The 14,777-nt window shown below is 34.0% G+C and overlaps 3 protein-coding genes across 3 annotated transcripts; all 3 read right to left on the bottom strand.

Moving 5' to 3' along the window:
• Positions 1-783: 783 nt before the first annotated feature.
• On the bottom strand, positions 784-4,480 carry LOC111485576. Its single transcript, XM_023132510.1, has 6 exons — positions 3,947-4,480; positions 3,296-3,349; positions 3,100-3,180; positions 2,435-2,504; positions 2,190-2,278; positions 784-1,241 (listed from the first exon to the last, which is right to left on the bottom strand). The coding sequence occupies exons 1-6, from the start codon at positions 4,118-4,120 to the stop codon at positions 1,107-1,109; spliced, it is 603 nt and encodes a 200-aa protein (XP_022988278.1). The 5' UTR covers positions 4,121-4,480; the 3' UTR covers positions 784-1,106.
• A 1,254-nt stretch (positions 4,481-5,734) lies between these two features.
• Positions 5,735-8,186, bottom strand: LOC111484998 (protein HEADING DATE 3A-like). Its single transcript, XM_023131687.1, has 4 exons — positions 7,949-8,186; positions 7,816-7,877; positions 6,247-6,287; positions 5,735-6,077 (listed from the first exon to the last, which is right to left on the bottom strand). The coding sequence occupies exons 1-4, from the start codon at positions 8,144-8,146 to the stop codon at positions 5,836-5,838; spliced, it is 543 nt and encodes a 180-aa protein (XP_022987455.1). The 5' UTR covers positions 8,147-8,186; the 3' UTR covers positions 5,735-5,835.
• A 1,752-nt stretch (positions 8,187-9,938) lies between these two features.
• LOC111485342 (polygalacturonase-like) lies at positions 9,939-12,746 on the bottom strand. Its single transcript, XM_023132172.1, has 4 exons — positions 12,270-12,746; positions 11,389-11,678; positions 11,042-11,270; positions 9,939-10,238 (listed from the first exon to the last, which is right to left on the bottom strand). Exons 1-4 carry the CDS (start codon positions 12,744-12,746, stop codon positions 10,017-10,019), a joined length of 1,218 nt encoding a protein of 405 aa, XP_022987940.1. The 3' UTR covers positions 9,939-10,016.
• Between the last annotated feature and the right edge of the window lie 2,031 nt (positions 12,747-14,777).

Genomic DNA, 14,777 nt, shown 5'->3' on the forward strand with positions numbered 1-14,777 from the left:
CTTTCTTGAGAGATATGCTTGTGGTGACTAAGTTGCTCTTGTGGGGACTAAGTTATTTGAGAGATATGCTCATGTTGTGTTTACTCCCATACGATCTCTCAATGGGGCACATATTTGACCGAGTTTGTCATTTTAATGCAGAAAATCATTTATCTATCATATAGAGAGTAAATTGTTGTAAAATTGAAAATAGGAACACTTTTTCTTTTTTCAAAACTTCAACAACAAATTGATATTTTGTTTGTTTATGTCATTTTGATTGTTTTTAATGGGATGTTTTGCGTTACATTTGTTGAGCAAAACATGTTTATAAACAAATCTTTTGTATTTATTGTTGTATTGATTAATATGTCTGGTCTTAATTCTTTATATATTTGCTTAAATTATTATTAGTATATGATTTAAATAATCCTGAACAAGGTTGCGCAAATACCAAATCACAATATTTTTTTCAAAATTTTGCAATATTCATGGTTTTTCTTGTATATCTACAAATTTGAGTTGCTAAATAAAACTTGGAAAATTGCAAAAAGTCAGTTACAATCGAATTCTCATCTTGATTAATAGGCCCTTCAATCTTATAAAATTGTTGTAAATAAACCCTTCAAAATTGTAAAATATACCAACTGTTCTAATCAAACTATAAATTTGTTACAATCAAACAATAATACCAAAAACTAAACTATTAAATTGGCAATTTCATGAGGTTTAAAAAGCAATGGATGAAAGCTTGAGAGCCTAATTGCAAAACCCTGAAGTGGTTTTTGTAAAGAAAAATCGATGTAAATGAATTCAAAATATCATCCACTACACATACAAGGAAACAGAGCAGTCCCATCATATCCTCAAAGACCTCATCAAAGTTCCTTGAACATTGAAGAATCTAGAAGGAAGGAAGTTTCCACAACGAATTAAGTTATTACAATTTGATCATCTCAAAGGCCCTTATAGATTGATTATAGATCTGCGGTGTTTGTTCATAAATTATGATCCTTGAAAGGGTATCATCCAATAAGACATTCTAGCCAAGCCAATCAATCGTTGAAGCACAGTAATAAATGTGACACATATAGCTGTTCAGAATGATTTAACCCTTTTTTTTTTTTTTATCTTTCTTTGAGTTCCTGTTCGAATTGATGCAACTTTTCACGAACGGGCTGCAAAAATCGCTTCAAATCTTGGCAAATCTGCAACTTATCTTCTCCCACAAGATCTTTCTCTTCGCTAAGTCTCACTTCCATCTGCAGCGTCTCACAAGTTAAACTTCTATGCCAGAATCATAATAAAGCCCAAGTACTTTTTTTTTTTATCGCTACTAGCTATTGATACCAAGTCATTCTACCCCGAATATATGTATAAGTAAACAGCCCAAAAAGAAAGAGGAGCTTACAAAAAGAGGGCATAATCTAAAACAAGCAAGCTTAGAGGATAGTTATAAAAGTCTTAGTCAGTAAATCACCAGCAAATCACTCATTAATTATTGAAGTAATGACTGATGCTAACTCACTGCATCCACAAAAGGTGCACTTGATTTTGGGTGCCTAAGACTCTCCGGAGGAATCCTTCCTGTTCATTCAACCTTTCTATGATATTGAGCCCCAATTTTTCTTTTGATGAATAAACTTTCTATGATGTTGAGCCCAATTGGGCAGACACTAATGATCAGCAGGAAGTTCGAAGAGAAGCTGTTGCTAACCTCTAACTCTACTATCTTAATCATGATCTCTGCGCCACCTAAGGTGATGGGTGCATAGGAAGGTGTTGGCAGAAACAAAAGAACCGCTCCACCTTCCTCGAAGAACAAAACCCAGTTATAGCTTTATTGCCTCTGGACAATTCAATTACTAATTTGTCGGATTAATCAGAGTTCAAGACATAGAAGCTGAATTCATAACAATGGTATTAGCCTTGTTGATCCCCACATTAGCTCACAACTCCCTAGGTTCATTTGATTTTAGAGTCCATCAGGGTTAAACTGGAAGGTAGGTTCTTCAAGGGTTACCTAATCAAGTGAATTGTATACATCTGTCCATAACAAGGCAGCCTATCGTTTGGAAAGATGAGTCTCTGTTTATGCTTATTATTATTTGTTTTCTTCTCCAACGAATCTGTTTATGATTACTACCCTTGACCATTCAAGAAATTGGCAGCCCCCAAAATGTAATAATGAAAATGTAAGTACAATGTACCTGCAACTCATCTAGCTCCCCGAATGAGAATTCTGGGACATCTATATGCCCCTTCACCATCTTTTTCTCCTGTCTTATAGTCCACTCACCTGATATCATGTACAAATTGTGATAATTCAGTGAACACAAAGTAAAAAAGAAAGTGATACCAAACAAATGCAATTTTCTTTTGTTTTTTTTTTTTTTTTTTTTTTTTTTTTTTTTTTTTTGAAAATCAAAGTAAAAGTAATTAAGTTAATCACTACCTTTAATTTTCAATGTCAATTCGTATGTATAACCAACACGCTTCTTGTTACGGACAGTCACTAAAACAGCCTGCACACAAGAATGTAGAATATAACAAATGGCATATTTCAAATGCAAATATTGAGGTTAATTAATATCTACGGCGAACCTGAACATAGCTCAACTATTTAAGACATGTCTTTATTAAGGTCAAAAGTTCAAATTTCTCCACCCAAAATGTTGGGCTAAAATTATATATATATATATATATATATATATATATATATTAGTTCAAGTGTTGAAAGGAGGACATCTCGAGGAGTGCAAGTTCTCAATTTTCAATAACTACCATAGTCTCACTCACTTTACATAATAAACATAAACTAATTCATTAAAGTCAGGAAAGGTTACAGAGAAATGCAGGGTAAAAAGACATCTTGCTTACCATAAAGAGATTTTATAACTTATAAGAAACATTGTACAAGCGGTAGATGCACCCAATTACATTAAAAATGAAATATCCTAAGCAAATTGCAATTGGATTCTAGTAATGTTTATGGAAGCAACAAATCTCTGTCTCATCAATGCTATATCAATGATTCTATATCAAATCCCACCAAAAGCGTTCAAACTTGACAAACATTTGTATGGACCTATTACGATAGAAGGACTGCTGAAAACTTACATCCCCAACACATTTTGATACATCCACTATTTCTGCTTTACCACTGGAGAACTCCAAGGAGGCCACTGACATTAGCAACTCCTACAATAAAGAAAAAAATGAGAGAAAAAATCTGTTAAAAAGAGGCAACAGAAGATAAACAAAATGCATGACAGAAAAAAGTTCAATTATATTGCAGCCTGTTGAGGTCACAAACCTTCATTCTATCATTTGCCCATTTATTCACGTTCTTCTCCTCCCAAGTTCCAGCCTACATGAATAGTACAAACCACAAACAACGCATCAAACCCCACTAGAAACGAAGATCATCTCAAAAGCCAATCATCGTAGTGGCATTCCATGCATGAGAATCTAAGTTGTCCACCTCCAGATTTTCACTTCTAATAATTTATGAGCAGTATGCCTCGAAATTCTTGACTCAATTGAGATCACCCATTTCCATAGAAAAGACACATTTAATTTTGAATTTTATGGGTCATGTCTCAAAGTTAGGCAAATTAATCACAAACAAATACAGACTTCCTTAATTATTTCAAGTTTCAACTTTCTTCATAATATCGACATGACCCAATCGAATGGTCGAAGATATTTAACAAAGTCTACATTGTCTCAAACTAAAAGACATTAGCAGATTGAAATTCTCATTATTTAAACTATTCTCAATATTTAAAATCATTTCTCAAACTTTTGTTGGTAAATATCGTTACAAACGCTACATTTCCCCCGGCGACACGGCATACCATAAACATTAATCCCCCAGTAAATCAGATTATCTATACTTTAGCAAGAACGACTACGACAACAACAACAAAAGCAGAAATGTCGCAATTCAAAAACCAAATAGTACCCGATTCCAGACGGAGCCAAGGGTAGGAGGCTGAGACGCTTGAGAAGCGAGAATGTCGTCAGCAGAGAGCTTGCGAGGTACAGGAAGAGGAGCTGCATCCTTCCGCGTTTCCCTGACCCAATAGGTGTAAGAAGCTCCCTGTTGGGTCTCCGACGAAACTGCTCCGTTCTCCATTGCGAACCCAATAAAGAAAAACTTCTTCCAATCTTCCCGATCACCGAGATTACAATCCCTGATTCGAACAAGCGCACGCCAAATTCGAATGCCAAAACAAAAGGGGATCGATCTGTGGCGACGCCTCTCTCTTTCTCTCTCTCTCTCTCTCTCTCCCTCTCTCTTCCTCTGGTTCGAAGGAAGCTTCCCGAAGATTTTGAATTACGGGGGAAGCAGCAGGTTTTTGGCTCTGTTGTTCGTATAAATTGCAGTGGGAGCAGCCACAAGGCCTCGCACGAGATTCAACCAGGCTGATCTCGAACGTTCTACTTGCTTTCGCCCTCTCTCTCAGCCCGCGGATCGGGCCCTCTCAGGGACCTTTTGTTTCGGTTCTACGAACTGACCTTATTAGGGTTTTAAGCCTCTTTTAAGGGCCCAAATTCAAGGGCTATATATATATATATATATATAGATAATATATATTTTTTTTATTTATTTAGTTTCTAAAATTTAAAATTTCAATAAATTGTTTTTTTTTTTTATAGATATGCTAAATATAAATTTTAATTCTATATTCGAGGTAACTCTAATATAATTTTGAAAATATATGAACTAAATTTATAATTTTGAAAGTTAAGGGACCAACTAGATATAAATCTGAATGTTATAAACAATAATAATATAATCTAAATGCATGCTAAAAACCCGTCAATTTTTAAGTCTAACACAAAATAGTGTGGATGGATCAAAATCGAGCAAAAGGAGATCATGGGTGATGGAAAACTAATAAAAAATCGGGAGAAAAACTGATTGTGAATTGTTTTACACGAAAGCCATAGCAACGACAAAAGCTGTAACGCATCGAGAGAGGTGGAGAGAGAAAAACCCGGCAAGAAACTATGAGGGAGAGGGTAGCACAAAAGAGAGATATTACAACCGAAAACATGAGCGGAAATGAACGTTTCATTTACTCAGTGGAAGCATTAGAACCACTATAATTTTATTTAAAATTAAACAAAACTAAAATTAATCAATTTTCATTCATTAACTATCGGTCACTTCAAGATAAACTTATAGTTGAACTCTTATGCTCTGTAGAACAAGTTGTGTCCATGTATATCAATCTTTCACCAGTTGCGTCATAATTATTGTTGAGTCAAAAGTCTGTTTTACTGTAATTACATACAAAATAACTTCATATATTTACGGGGAGCGGTAAACTTCATTTTGGAATTTACTTGAGGCCTTTTAGGGTATTACTTGGCATGCACTAAAGTACGTGAGACATGTATCCTAACAAATACTTTGTACTCAAACAACTATAGTATTGATAGAAACAATAGGAGAGGAGGAGGGAGACGACACTTGAAAAAATCGAGCAAGTGAGAGTGAGAGACAGATAAGTGGGTGGTCGAGGGTTCTAAGAAAACTTTACTCTCCGAAAACCCGTCTTTTTAAGCCTAAATTTTCCTTCAATTTCAACTTATCGAGTCGAACGAGTATGATCAAATTAAATCAACTGTAAACATCTGAAACGTTCCTCTTAACTTATTCAACATGTTTTAAACGAACAAACTAATTGGACCCTAAATAGAAAACGTTAGATTACTCGACATTATTAGGACACAAAATTGAAAATTCACGAACTTATTAAAAATATATAATCTATTAGATAGAAACGTGAACCATGTTATTACAATATATTGGTTGATAATATAATGTGAAGTGAAGTGTTTTTATGAACATTCATCGCCGGCTCTTCTCCTTCCACCGGAGCCATTTTCCCTTTGGCAATTGAAATAGACGGCGGCGACTGGCGAACCAAGATTGTAAAGCTCTGCAAAGTGTCTGGTGTTGAAGTTCTGGCGCCACCCAGGAGCATACACCGTTTGCCTTCCGAGCTGCCGGAACAAGACCAGCACAAAACGGTGGATACCCACCGTTGGTCTTGGATTCTCGTAGCACACTATCTCTTGTCCTACCATTCACGGGTCGACCCGTCAACCTCAACATAGTTCAATTGGTTTAAGTTTGTTGGTTTTTTATTAACATTGCTAGGGTTTGATTTCCCGCTCTACAATGATTTGTTTTTCGTGTCGGGTTTTTTTAGGAATTTTGTTTATGTGTTAACTAAAAGAACAACGTACCAAAGGTTGCCTCGGTTGTAGCTGGAATATCGGTCACTAACCTGTCAAATGAACCAAAATATGAAAGAGAATTAAAGAGAATGATCGAGGTTAGAAAAGGTCGAGTCTAATATGTGGTATATTTATGTAGCAAAAAGTGAGGAGGAGGAGGAGGGTCCACCCATCTCATCAACTCGTTCGTGTTGAAAAAGTAGGATTTGCCCATTTTCTCGACTAGTGCATGTTGAAGAAGAAGAAAGGTCGAGTAGGAGGAGGAGGAGGGTCGGGAGGGTCTACCCATCTCATCGATTGACTTGTGTTGAAAAAATAGGGTTTGCCCATTTTCTCGACTAGTTCATGTTGAAGAAGAAGAAAGGTCGAGTAAGAGGAGGAGGAGGAGGGTAGAGAGGGTCTACCCATCTCATTGATTGACTCGTGTTGAAAAAGTAGAGTTTGCCCATTTTCTTGACTAGTTCATGCTGAAGAAGAAAAAGGGTCGAGAGGAGGAGGGTCCACCCATCTCATTGACCGGTTCGTGTGGAAAAAGCAAGGTATGCCCATCTTGTCAACTAGTTCATATTGAAGAAGAAGGGTCGAGGACGAGGGTTCACCCATCTCATTGACTGGTTCATGTTGAAAAAACAAAATTTGCCCATCTCATCCACTAGTTCATGTTGAAAAAACAAGCTTAATTCGAGTACAAGATTAAGAAAAATGTTGAATTTTTTTTAAATGGATCCCGACAAATTAAGCTTAATTTCAATTTCATCCTTATAATTCAAAAAAATTTCAATTTGATCCCTACAATTTATTGAAATTGCACGAATAACTCGCAAACGTAATTTTGTCCACTCGATATTTGACTAAATTAAAAATATTTAAAACTATAAAAACCAAATTAAAACTAAATCGACATAACAATAATAATAATAATAATAATTATTATTATTATTATTATTATTATAAAAAAGACAATTAAAAATAAATTTAAAAAAATAATAACTATACAAAAATTCTTTCATTTACGGACTGAGTTCGATCCATCAATCAGACCAGTTTTCAGCTTTATTCCTTTTCTGTCCTAACAGTGAAAGTCCATTTCTTTTCTATTTATTTTTTTATTTTTATTTTTTTAAAAGTTTGTCTTTTATGATCCGTACACCTTTTTCTACAACATAGCCATCAAATTCATAATCATTTTCTAATCCTTAAAATAATTTTTTTTTCACTTTAATAAATATAAAGAATTATTACTCGTAAAGCTAAGAGTCAATTCTCGAGCTAACCCGACCAACTTTTGTTCAGTGTTTTATGCTTTTAGTACATTTTCATTCCAAGACACGTAAAGTAGTTTTGACCACAATTTTCTAACTATTTTTTCGATATTTCTAAAAAAAAACATGGTCCAGTTTTGTATGATTAGATAGAAGCTTTGATACCCAGAAGTCATGAACATGTAACCATGTTGATAAAACGTTGACACGACAATAGAAACGTAATACTCGATTTTTGAGATTAGGGTAGACTGTCCTTACTGTAGGTATAAAATATAGGTTTACAGTGGAAAAGAACGAGAACGAGAGGACGTACCAATGCAAGTATTCTCTTAGATTGGGATCGCTAGGGCTAGGAGCGTCGGGATCCACCATAACCTAACGAAAAGAAATGAGAGGTAAAAAAGAAGAAGAAAAAGGAAAGAAAAAAAGTAAAACAAAGCTTCTACCAAAGTGAAGAAGGTGCGAAGGTCAGTGCCACCAATCTCAACTCTTGGCTTGTTGACAGCTTGAGAGGGTTTGAGCTCACACCCATTGTTAACTTCCCTCGAGTTGTAAACAACCCTAATCGAGATGGACCTCGAGAACGAGTCGACGACGTCGCCGATCACTCTCCCGACGACTAGAGGGTCACGATTTCTCGGCATGGCGTGTCGAAACCGAGCTGGGAGGTGACCTAATTCTCTTTTGAAGAAGTTCTTGAAGGGCAATGCTCTATTTATATCTCCTCTTAGGGTACCCTACCCTTCTTGCTTTCTACCATCGAGAAAATTATTCTCCTATTGTCTCAATCTACTTGTCTCAATCGATGTGCTTTTTTGCTATGATAATTCGACTGTGTCATGCATGCACGATACCTGGTACTAAGTAATCGACGTGTAAAAATTTCCATCAATATTTTTATTTGTTTGTGAATAAATCGATGTTTTTAGCATTTTGTAAATAATTGACGGGACATAAAAAGAACAAAACAACAAAATGCTTAACGTAAATATACTTGTGTCAATTTGATCAATGAATTTTTAAAATTACAAATTAGTCCCTAAATTTTAATTTTTTTTTTTAATTTATAGGTCTACCTTACAATATAAAAATTTATGGTTCTCTTAAATATAAATTTTTATAAATTTTAAATTTATTAGAGATATTTTAAATACAAAATTAAAAATTTGAAACCCTATTTAGCAAAAAATCCTGTTTGACAATTATCGTAAATTTACGTAAATTATGTAAATAACTAAGAATTCAAGGACCAAATCGAAAATTTGATTTATTCTAAAATTTGATTTTCTTTAATTTAAAAAAAATACCAAAATGGTAATTTCATCTCTTTGTTGTGCATTTATCACTTTCAAAACGAATATTTATGCATTAATGGGTTTCTTGTCAAACTTTTGTGAGTTATACATTAGGGTTTTGAAAGCGAGCCGATCTCGATCGTACATGACAGCACTATCTCACTTGATGTCAGAGGTTCAATCATCTGATACGACAACAACGTTCAATAGAATATGAACATAATTCTTCGACTAAAAGATCAGAAGTTCAAATCTCTATATCTACACGTTCTTGAACCAAAAAACGGTATAATTATATTATAAAGTCTTAACAAATTAGGTCCGGTTTGATAACTATTTAATTTTTTATTTTTTAATATTAAATTTATTAAAGCTACTTTCATCTATGAGTTTTTTTTTAGTATGGTTGTCTACTTAAAATTTTTGTTTTAAAAAATTAAATAATTATTAAACGGGATCTATAAGACTAAACAAATTTAGGTTAAATAGCTTCACTCCATTCTCGAACACTCCTGCTATCAACTTAGGCAGTTACCTTTGTCTACCAGGGTTGCCCTCGTGGTCTTGTAGGTTCCTAGGGTAGTTTGAGGGCATTAACGTGAATTCACATCTTCAGATTTTTCGGTTCTATAAATCTATCATTATATCTTTAGTTTTACTGAAAAAAAAAAAAAAACTCGTATATGTCGATAAAAAATTGTCTTTCACTTATATACCCGTGATTTTTTTTTTTCATCTGACATAAAATTCTAATTTCACTTTTATTAGTCTTTTCCAAAATGGAATATTAAAAAGCTTAGAAACTTTTGTGAGAGGCCAATAAAACCCTAAAGATGACTAACTCCATTCCCCACCTATCTTTGGGGAAAAAAAACTTTAATTTTTTTATTTATTTAATACATATAATTATTTATAAAAAAAATGTAAGAAACCCAACCCCGACCCACCGAGATTGTATTGAGATTATTACGTCCCTCCCTTGAACAGTTCTTATAAAGCTGATTGTACGATACAGAAACCAGTTACTATAAAATAAGACGCGACTGATCATTGAAAAAAACATTAACTAATAATTGTATCGATTTAAACCCTAAACTTCTATATATTGTATCAGTTTAGATTCATGTATTAGAAACTCGTTTTAAAACGGCTGAGATATAACTTTAATACATATATATACCCGACGTCGGGAACTGGGAAACTAGGGTAACGAAGATCGTTAAGAAAAGCAACCATTTGGTTGAACCAAACCCAAGGCTTTACCATTGGCATATTCACATGAAGACTTGGCTACTTCATTTTGGTAAGTTAAGCGAACATCCTCAAGCCTTATGCCATTGCAAGGGTTTCTTGAACTACAATCAAACTTTATGGCAATTGGTGTGGCGGAAGTTCCTACGATGTCTTTATATATTATATTGCTTATCTTGATTCCCGACTCCTGTTCAAAAAAAAAAAAATGAACAATTAGTAAATATGAACACTAAGCGTCGTTTCATAATTAGTCGTTATCAAACAGATCGGAATGTGTGAGATGTTGCTCAAATAATAACTAAGAGAAATGAAAGTCGGTCTTCCTTTAAAATTATTGTAACAGCTCAAGCTACTGCTAATAGATACTGTTTGCTTTACCCTGTTACATATCGTAGTTAGCCTCACGATTTTAAAACGTGTATGTTAGGGAGATGTTTTCACACTCTTATAAGGAATGCTTCGTTCTCCTCTCCAACTGATGTGAGATCTCACAATCCACTCCCCTTGGGGGCTCAGTGTCCTTGTTGGCACACGATCGGTTGTCTAGCTCTAGTACCATTTGTAACAGTTCTAGTCCACCGCGAGCAAATATTGTCTGCTTTAGCCCGTTACATATCACTGCCAGTCTCACTGTTTTTAAAACGTGTCTACTAAAGAGAAATTTTCACACCCATATGATGAATGTTTTGTTCCCCTCTCCAACCGATGTAGGATCTCACAATTATAAATTTGTAAATACGAAAGTAAAATAACTAACAGAAAACTCGTTCATAATTAGGGATGTTTTGTTCTCCTCTCGGGACCTCATGAGGACTTGTTCGTAATGAGGCAGACGATCCTTATTTAGGTTGGAAATAAGAGAGGGAGTAGAGAGAAATTTATCTCTATTGATTGAACGGGAATAGGGACGGGAATGCTTTCCTCGTCCCGTTCTTCATTCCCGTCTCGAATATTAATATAAATTTAGTCAAAAGGGTATATATGTCATACCTGACCGGGGCAGTTTAGGTTGTGCGGGCAGTAGTGTTGGTCAATGAGAATGGGGTTTTGGACATTATGCATGGTGGCACCAAGGAATTGGACTCCGTACACAAATCCAGAGCTGGGCCTGGCCCATGATTTTATTCTCAGCCCATTTTGCGTTCCTGAGAAAATTGCATTCGAAACGGTAACGTTTCGTACTCCAGGCTCGTTCTTGTTGTGTGCCAAGCTTCCTATGCTGCAGCCATTGGATTTTTTATTTTTATTTTAATTATAAGTACTATAAATAATTTAAATATTAATAATTAATAATAAAATTATATATTAAATAGTTAATAAGATATAAAACGATCTACCTAATGCCATGACCAGGTCCACATCGGATACGTTGAATCCACAAATTGCGTGACCCAGGGCCGATGGAAATACAATCATCTCCTGTTTGGATGATAGAGTTAACGATAGTCACGTGCGTGGATGTTTCAATGTGGATGCCATCCGTGTTAGGGCTATGACTCGGGGCCACGATATTCACTCCTTCCATCAACACGTTCTTGCATCCATCGATCAATATATGGAATAGTTGGCTGTTTTTGGACATCATCCCTCTAATCCTTATATTGTTCGAGTTCCTAAAATTCAGTGTCTTTTATTTTCCAAACAAGAAAACGAAACCTGTTTAATACAAAACTATGACAATATTTAAAATAATTTATTGTGTACAGTAGAGTATGATTTTAGCTAAAATGAGAAAGAGTAAGAAGAAAAAGATTAAAAAAAGTTCGGCTTTGCCAACCCAACATTAGGGTCGTCCCCTTCATTCTATGCTGACTCTGGCCCTGGGCTGGCTTTTTGGGAAGCCTGTTCCCATCGCACTCATGGCCAGGCTGGCCTGCTAGCGGTACTGGGAATGCTCCCAGTTGACTTAGAGAACTCTCCATAACAACAAACAAAGCAATAAGGATACCAACTCCGCTCTCCCCATGCAACCATTCCATGCAACTGTACCTCTTGAAAATTTGTTCGCACCATATATTATTTAAAAATATATTTTTAAAATTATTTTTTAAGTTTAATAAAAAAAAGTTAAATATTATTTTAGATTTAGATTTTAAATTTTATTTTATTTTATTTTATTAAAATATATATTAAAATTAAAATTTTAATAATTATCCCAAAATAAAAATAAATGTGTTTAAAAGTTTTTAAATAATAGAATTAGAATTAGAGTAGTCACCATGGCTCCGACGGGGCAGTGGGCGGCGGAGGATTTGCAGTTCCACAAGGCGGCGCCGTTGGCATCAAGAACTCCACCACTCAAAGAAACCCCATCAACGCCATCAAAGCTCAGCCAGCTTCCGACGTCGCCAAGGATACGATAATCGGACGGTGCAACCAGAGCCCCGTCAATATGGAAACTAATATCATTGTTGCCACACCCGCCGTGGAACTCGATCGGCCGAACCAAAAACCTCCCCTTTGGAACGTAAACAATTGTGGATTCCGACGACGTACAAGCCTTTGCCCATGCACGGCGAAAGGCGGGGCTCGAATCCCGTCCCCCGCCACGTATGGCGCCAAAATCCAAAACGTTCAATAAAGTCGCAGAGTGTGACGTTGTGATCGTATGGAAAAGGAAGAAGACGACGACGAGTATGACGATAAATGGTTGAAATGGTGAGGGACGTGATGAATGGTTGGAAAATTTAGCCATTGGAAGATGGAATTGGATCATTTGGCCAAGAGGATTACTACTTATAGAGACGTCGACATAGTTACAATACGTCTCAAACCTAATTTCGTTCATGAATTTCGTATCGTTCTTGTTTTGTCTCTAAACACTCATATATTTGTCGTAGACTCTCGAACTTACGAACGTTTTATTTTATTGTATCTATGTACTTGACCTAATGCTCGATAATCATTTTACAAGAATTTAAATATATTTGAAAAGCCGATACTTGACCTGTATGTTCGATAATTTTTCTTTGATTTCCATTTTTTTTTAAAAGACCGCTTTGTCTCGGGCTCTTACCCAAGTTCACCACTAACAAATATTGTCCATTTTGGTCGGTTACATATCACAATCAGCTCACGATTTTAAAATGTGTCTGTTAGGGAGAGGTTTCCACACCTTTATAAGGAATGTTTAATTCCCTACAACGTGAGATCTCAAACTATTAGTCTTCCCTCTATAAATTTTATAAACATATTGAGACGGTATGTTTTTTCTCGAACATAAACTATCATTATTATTTATTACAATAACTAAAAAAATATATATTTTCAAAGTAGACCCGACAAAGATTAAAACAGACGAGTTTGAAAGTACAGAGACCAAAATGATATTTTTTAACTCGAAATTTACAATTTAACTATGAAAAAAATTATATATTCTCGACATTTACATAGGACGATCATCATTTTCTCCGTCTTTTTTATTATACAAAAATAACTAAATAGAACCTTCAATGCTCGTGAAAATAATAAGTACTTATCTACTTAGTTGTGTCGAGATCATGATCGTGATTTTCAACGGGTCAGTTCCAATATTGATAATTTAATACGGGGAGAGTTAGGTGATGGTAGTTAATGAAAGACTTCCAACAAAAATTTTGTACTTAACACTTTGAATTTTATTGGTCTTTTCAATTGCTTACTTTAGTTTTTCCATTTCTAAATATTATCAAAATAATATCAACCATTTCTATTATTTTAGGTTCAAATTTTATTTTTATTTTTCTAAATAATATATTATATATTCTTTTTTATAACATTACTATGCCAAATATTTTATTTTATTTTCTATATTTTGATGTTTTTTTAGCTCTAAAACATTATACTAAAAATTATTTTTAGTTTTGTTATGAATTTTTTTTATTGATTATTTAAATAACTCAATTTTATTTAAAAAATCAAAAGTCTGGGTTGAACCGAACCAATCCGAATTTGTTAACGATACAATTATATATACATATATTTATTTAATTTTATAACTATTTATTATTATTATTATTATTTATCCTTCCACACTTCTTTAAAATAAAATTGAATTAACATTTTATTTTTATTAAAAATAAAATTTTTAATAAATGACCCGAAAAATTCGAACCCAACCAACATCTCTTCGACCAATTTTTGTCTTAGAATATTTTCATATCTTTCAAAAGAAAAGAATTTATTAATATAATATTTTAATATATTTTTAAAATATCAACAAAATATAAAATTTCTCACTAATATTAAAAAAATAATATTAACAAAGATTAAAAAAAAAAAAAACATATTTATTAATTTTAAAAGTAATTATTATTATTATTATTATTATTATTTTATTTATGGATAAAAAAAATATTGGTAGGTTAAATGAATGTTAGGTAATTCCGGTGTTTGCGCCATATCTCCGTTGTCATGAAGTAGTTTGGTTCACCAATTTTAACACTATAATCAACTTTGAGTAGTTTGGTAGGTTGAATTTGGAATTTCAATTTTTTATTATTTATTTTTTATTTTTGTGATATTTTGGTTTTTTTAATCGAGGAAAGTCGAAAGACTACTGACTTTTGACCTCTTGATTCTCGGGTTTGTTTCTTTGTTTGGTTCATCTAATTCCCGAGCTTGTTTCAGCTACATTTTTCAACTTTTGCACGTCCCACTTGATTTTTCGGTATAGCTTTACACTATAAAAGAAAGAAATATAGAGCTTTTATTGAAAAATAAATATATGCACGTGCGTAATTTGCTC

Source organism: Cucurbita maxima, unplaced genomic scaffold (genome assembly GCF_002738345.1).
Source record: "Cucurbita maxima cultivar Rimu unplaced genomic scaffold, Cmax_1.0 Cma_Scf00010, whole genome shotgun sequence".
In the NCBI taxonomy this organism is placed as follows: domain Eukaryota; kingdom Viridiplantae; phylum Streptophyta; class Magnoliopsida; order Cucurbitales; family Cucurbitaceae; genus Cucurbita; species Cucurbita maxima.

Bases quoted from the DNA above. Each gene is read 5' to 3' on its own strand.
- LOC111485576 (XM_023132510.1), bottom strand. From the start codon at position 4,120: ATGGAGAACGGAGCAGTTTCGTCGGAGACCCAACAGGGAGCTTCTTAC. The intron at 3,181-3,295 runs GTTTGTGACCTC...TCTTTATTGTAG, and splicing joins GGGCAAATGATAGAATGAAG to GAGTTGCTAATGTCAGTGGC. The intron at 2,279-2,434 runs GTAGTGATTAAC...ACATGATATCAG, and splicing joins ATTGACATTGAAAATTAAAG to GTGAGTGGACTATAAGACAG.
- LOC111484998 (XM_023131687.1), bottom strand. From the start codon at position 8,146: ATGCCGAGAAATCGTGACCCTCTAGTCGTCGGGAGAGTGATCGGCGAC. The intron at 7,878-7,948 runs GTAGAAGCTTTG...TCTTTTCGTTAG, and splicing joins TTCGCACCTTCTTCACTTTG to GTTATGGTGGATCCCGACGC. The intron at 6,288-7,815 runs GTACGTCCTCTC...TTCATTTGACAG, and splicing joins CTAAGAGAATACTTGCATTG to GTTAGTGACCGATATTCCAG.
- LOC111485342 (XM_023132172.1), bottom strand. From the start codon at position 12,746: ATGGCTAAATTTTCCAACCATTCATCACGTCCCTCACCATTTCAACCA. The intron at 11,679-12,269 runs GTGACTACTCTA...GGAAAATAAAAG, and splicing joins ACTGCCCCGTCGGAGCCATG to ACACTGAATTTTAGGAACTC. The intron at 11,271-11,388 runs GTAGATCGTTTT...CAATGGCTGCAG, and splicing joins GGACCTGGTCATGGCATTAG to CATAGGAAGCTTGGCACACA.